This window comes from Trachemys scripta, chromosome 4 (genome assembly GCF_013100865.1).
Source record: "Trachemys scripta elegans isolate TJP31775 chromosome 4, CAS_Tse_1.0, whole genome shotgun sequence".
In the NCBI taxonomy this organism is placed as follows: Eukaryota; Metazoa; Chordata; order Testudines; family Emydidae; genus Trachemys; species Trachemys scripta.
In genome coordinates, this window is record NC_048301.1 from 140461744 (window position 1) to 140467656 (window position 5913).

At 47.5% G+C, this 5913-nt stretch overlaps 1 protein-coding gene across 1 annotated transcript; it reads right to left on the bottom strand.

Moving 5' to 3' along the window:
* Positions 1–4965: 4965 nt before the first annotated feature.
* LOC117876313 (olfactory receptor 8U9-like) lies at positions 4966–5913 on the bottom strand. Its single transcript, XM_034768351.1, has one exon. The coding sequence runs from the start codon at positions 5902–5904 to the stop codon at positions 4966–4968; it is 939 nt and encodes a 312-aa protein (XP_034624242.1). The 5' UTR covers positions 5905–5913.

The window sequence follows — 5913 nt, forward strand, 5'->3', positions numbered from 1 at the left end:
CCCTCTGCACTGGGACTTTAGTCTTACCACCGTTGCTTTCAGTCACTTCTCATGTCTCTCATTTACTGGCTTGTATTATTTAATGTTGCAAAGTATCTGGAGTTACAGCTTGTGGAAGATCAAAATATAAAGTGTTAAATAAGACCAGGCAATTGATAACCGAGGGCCCTTTCAATGTGATGCTGAAGCGAAAAATGTAATTGTTCTCTGCAGAGGCTGCTACAAAATATCTCCAAACATGCCAGCGCCCTCCTGATTCTTTTGCTAATTTTATTTATTTCCTATATTTTTTAGTCCATGAAACAGAGTTTAGGAATAGGAGAAGAAGCAATGGGCTTCAATTACAGCAAGGGCGGTTTCGGTTGGGCATTCGGAAAAGCATCCCAACCAGGGCCGGCTCCAGGCACCAGCTGACCAAGCGTGTGCTCGGGGCGGCACCTTGTAAGGGGCAGTGTAGCAGGGTGGACACCTGCTCCTTCCTGGAAGGGCCTGAGATAGTCCAGGGAGAAGGCAGCTTGAAGGCTGAGCTGATCGGGGGAAGTGGCTGCAGCTGGGGCCACATCCCAAACAGACTCAGCAGGCCCTATAAAGGCAGGGAGCCAGGAGCTCAGACACAGTCTCTCTTTGTGTTCAGAGGGAGAAGGGCCTGGCTGCAGGGAGCTAGACACAGGGTACCTAAGTGGAGCAGGGCTGGGGAAAGGCTGAGGAGCTGGGGAGCTCCAACCTGGAAAGCTCCAGGCTGCAGCCTAGGAGAAGGCCAAGGGGTACTGGGGGTTGCAGAGGGCAGTCCAGGGCTAGGCCAAGGCTGCAGGTCCAAACCCAACCTTGCCTGTGATGAGTGGCCGATACTGAAGTCTGCCCCAGGGAGCAGGGGCTAGCTGGAGACTGGCAGTGGCCTTATCCTGAGGTGAGGTAGGGATAGTGGGTGGGAGATCCCCGGGGAGGGGAAACCCTAGTACTGAGGGGTGTACTGCCAGGGGGCAGCACCCCAGATAAAAGGGCACTGGGGTCTGGGAAGGACACGGGAGCCGGAGGACAGGTGGACCACCGGCCTGCAGCGGGCGCTCCAATGCTGGAATGAGCTAATTCACGGAGACGACCAGCAGGAGGTGCCACAGGGATTAGTCCGACACCTTACAGGCCAATCTTGGGGTGGCGGAGGTTGCTCAGGGGTTTTTTTTGTTTGTTTATTTTTTTTTTTTTTTGGTTCAGCGGGGCAGCACTTGAGGGTTTTGTTTGTTTTGTTTTTGTTTCGGCCGGGCGGTGCTCGGGGGGCTGGATTGTTTTTGTTTCGGCAGCGCGGCGCTCGGGGGAGGCGTGTTTCGGCAGCGCGGTGCTCGGGGGAGGTGTGTTTCGGCAACGCTCGGGGGGTGTTATGGCAGGGCGGCGCTCTTTTTTTTTATTAGGGCGGGAAAAAAGTTAGAGCCGGCCCTGATCCCAACACTGAGGGTGACTAAGCACTGGAATAAATTATCTAGGGAGGTTGTGGAATCTCCATCATTGGAGGTTTCTCAGAGTAGGTTAGAAAAACACCTGTCAGGGATGGTCTAGATAATACTCAGTCCTGCCATGAGTGCAGAGGACTGGACTAGATGACTTCTCAAGGTCCCCTCCAGTCCTATGATTCTATGGTCTCACAAAGGGCCCTGCACTGGGGGGGGAGGGGGAGATGCCATCCTGAGCACTGGGCAGGGCAAGGGACACACACACCCGCCTACACTTGACATTCAGCTCCACTGTACCCCCCATCACACACACAGTGCCCACTGCACACCAAACACACACAGAGACAGTGCACACCAAACATACACAGAGACAGTGCTCAGTGCACACCAAACACACACAGAGACAGAGTGCCCACTACACATGTGCACACACACACAGTGCCCACTGCACACAAAACACACAGTGCCCACTCCACACACACACAGTGCCCACTGCATACCCAACACATACACACAGAGTGCCCACTGCACACACACACACAGTCTGACACGGAGATCAATCAGAACGCAGAATAATCTCTACTGGGAAGCTGGGACAGCTGGAATATTTCCAACTAGCCTGAAAAAAAGAACCGAAGGGGATTCTGCTGCCCTGGCAGGGAGATAGGACTGGATTTCCCAATGAGATTTTTCCATTGGTAGCTTCTCTGAGGCCTGGTTTATGCTTTAAAATTAGACCAACAGAGCTCTGTCACACAGGGCAGGGAAACTTTTCACACCCTGTGCGAGGCAGTTAACTTGTGCTGACCCTCAGTGTAATTCTTCTATTGCCCTAGCTACTGCCTCTCGGAGACGTGGATTAACTACATCGAAGGAAAAACCCTTCCATCAATGTGGAAAGCATCTACACTACAGCACTGCTGCACACCATAGCTGAGTCAATGTAATGGCTTTAGTAGAGACATTCCCTGAATCGATGGGGGAGTTTTCCCCCTTCCTTTTAAAGCTATTTCTCTCTCCTTTTCCAGTCACTCTTCTCCCTCCCTTGGTAAAGCTCTTTCCTCCTTTTGATAGGTAAATATGTTCAGAAAAGTTGAAATTTCTCCTCTCAGGATAATTCCTTCCGTCCCTTCCCATGAATGGCTCACTGTCATTTCAATTAAAGGTCGAAATGCTCTGAAATGGACTTGTTTACCCATGACTTGGTGACACCTCTTTGTTTTCCTCTCCCTTCACTTACAATGAGTTGAGGACGGAAGCAGTACCTGCTCAGAACCCTAAAATCAGACTTAGGGAAAGATTTGACTCTGTTTCCTAAACACACCACCGTTACCCTTAATATCTCTGTAGCTGCTTCCTTTGGCGGCAGAGGTTAAATTTGGCTTTGATGACTTTGAGATTTACTCCCTGGAGCATCTTTGCTCCTAGGAAAACAGGTGTGCACAGCATATGCAATTAATGTTGCTGTTTTTTTCCTTGTGGAAATGGAACACAGGGGGCCAGAGCATGAGCTGGTCTGGATCGCTGTCTCACCCATGAGGTCTTTTTAACATGATACAAAACTGAGTTGAATGTAATCCACTTTATTTGTTGGTCACTGCTCCAAATATCTCTTTAAGTAATTTCCCAGCATTGGGACACAAAGGTGTCTTGAAATGGGTGAATTTCTTCTGGACTAATAATTCATTGTCAAAAACAATACCATTTGGATTGACCTGAAACTATTCACAAATGTGTTACAAATAATCCTAATAGCTTTGTCCCAGAACAATGTGTGTGTGCGGGGGGAGGATTTAGGTGCCAGTCGCAATGCAGCCACCATAGGAGACAGTGGTGGGCTTTCCCTTTGTAATTTTAGCCCAATAATTGGGGTATTCACCTGTGAGGTGGGAGATCCAGGTTCAATTCCCCCTTCTGTCCAATGCTGGGCCAAGCTCTGTGTGACACTGCACTCCATATGCTTTATGAAAATGTTTATGAATATGACATAACTGGAATATGCTTTATGCTAAGTGCCCCATGTAACATGGTAGATTATAACCTTTATAATGATAAGTGTGTTCATCCTATTTGTTTACATGGATTATTTCTATGTCTGGAGTTAGGAGAATAAGGTATAAGCTTGTATCACTGAGGCAAACATATTAAGTGGAGGATATTAAAGGTGCTTCAGAATCAATGAACTGTGAATGGCTCCGTTTACCTGCAAGCCTTCCTGTCTACGTGTGGGACAAAGCAGGAAGAATGGAGACTGGGGTCTTACAGTGACATGTAGCCATGTCACCTGATACTGAAATCCATCTTGAAGCTTGTACTTTTCCAGAGGGGGGTGAAATTCAAAACAAAGGTTTTCCACCTCATGGAAGTTCTATATAAAGTGGGAGAAGCAAACAATGAGTGTCTTCAGATGGCTTAAGAGATGGCCTCCCAATCCCACAGAGATACCTGCAATCACCTGGAAACAAAAGGACTGTAACCATGTGGGTGGGTGAGAACAGGCTGGACCCAGGTCAGAAAAGGCGTCGGATCAGAGAAGGATTTTACCTGAAGTAACAACTGGGGTGAGAAGTTAACATTTGTAACTCATTTCTGAGTGCACTTAGCTTAGCCTGGCGTGTTTTGTTTTATTTTGCTTTGTGATTTACTTTGTTCTGTCTGTTACTGCTTAAAACCTCTTAAATCCTACTTTTTATACTTAATAAAATCACTTTTGTTTATTTATAAACTCAGTATAAGTAATTGTTACCTTGGGGGGCAAACAGTTGTGCATATCTCCCTTGCAGTGATATAGAGGGTGAAAAATTATCATTTTACTCTATATAAGCTTTATACAGAGTAAAACGGATTTATTTGGGGTTTAGATCCCATTGGGAGCTACGTGTCTGCATGCTGGAGACAGGTATCCTGGTGAGCTGGTCTCAGTCTAATTCTGCAGTTTTGGGGGTGTGGCCCAGACCCTTTGGCTGTGTTGCAGCAGGTTAGCATGTCTGGCTCAACAAGGCAGAGTTCTGGAGACCCAGGCTGGCAGAGAAAACAGGATCAGAGGTAATTTCAGCACATCAGGTGACAGTCCCAATAGGGGTTTCTGTGACCAAACCTGTCACACTATGCACTTGGGTTTCCTGGATTTCCAGAAAGCATCCCAGCCCCTGAATAATGTGCTCTTCCAGTCTGGGTTGCTCTCAATCTCTCTCTTCAAGGTTGTTCTACTGTGGTTAATTAATTCAATAACCATTGGAAGAGAGATGTGAAGTTGACCATCTCACCCACTAGGTGGGTGTTCCTAGCCACCAGCCTACAGAATTATTCTCTGTTTATCGCCCTGTGATGCTTCCCATGTTTTGGCAACTGATCTCAGCTGGGGCCAACAGACTTTGCAATACAAACAAATTAATAATAACAATAATATAATAATGAATAATATTCCCATGGGGTCTGCAAAATTGTTTTGTAATGGGCTGGGAATTCAATTCACCTGTTTTCACTCCCCATAATTAAACCAGAACTGAGTTAAACTGATTCAAGAATTGGTTAGGAGTTTATTCATTGCTTTCCTCAGGGCATCCTTCACCTCCGTGTTCCTCAGGCTGTAGATGAGGGGGTTCAACATCGGGATCACCAGTGTGTAAAATACTGAGGCCACTTTGTCTGTGTCCATGGAATAGCTGGAGGTGGGACGTAAATACACAAAGAGGAGGGTGCCAAAATACAGGGCCACAGCCGTCAAGTGGAAAGTGCAGGTGGAGAAGGCTTTGCGCTGGCCCTCGGCGGAGTTGATCTGCAGGATGGTGGAGGTGATATAGATATAGGAGAAGAGGACAATCACAAGGCTGCTCACAATAATGCAGGATGTGAAAGCAAACATCACAATTTCATTGATGCGGGTGTCAGAACAGGAGAGCGCCAGGAGTGGGGGGATGTCACAGAAGAAATGATTGATGATGTTGGAGCTGCAGAATGACAGCCGAAATGTAAAACACGTGTGTATCATTGAATCCACCATCCCCACAGCGTACACCCCAGCCACCAGCTGGTTACAAAGCTGCCTGGACATGGTGACCGTATAGAGCAGCGGGTTACAGATGGCCACATAACGGTCATATGCCATGACAGCCAGGAAGAGGCATCCAACATCTGTAAAAGCATCAGAGAGATACAGTTGCACAGCGCAGGCAGTGTAAGAAATGCTTTTCCTCTCAGCTAAGAAATTCAGCAGCATTTTAGGGGAAATTATCGAGGAATAGCAGAGGTCACAGAAAGACAAATTACTGAGGAAAAAGTACATGGGGTTGTGCAGTCGGGGGTCAATCATGATTAACAAGATCATCCCTCCATTCCCCACCAGGGTGATACCATAAATCAGTAGGAACACCCCAAACAGGGGGACCTGCAGCTCCGGACGATCTGTCAGTCCTGAGAGAATGAACTCAGTCACCTCCGAGTGATTTCCCTTTTCCATCTCCTCTGA

Excerpts from the sequence above, each read along its gene's own strand:
- LOC117876313 (XM_034768351.1), bottom strand. The coding sequence starts at position 5,904 with ATGGAAAAGGGAAATCACTCGGAGGTGACTGAGTTCATTCTCTCAGGA.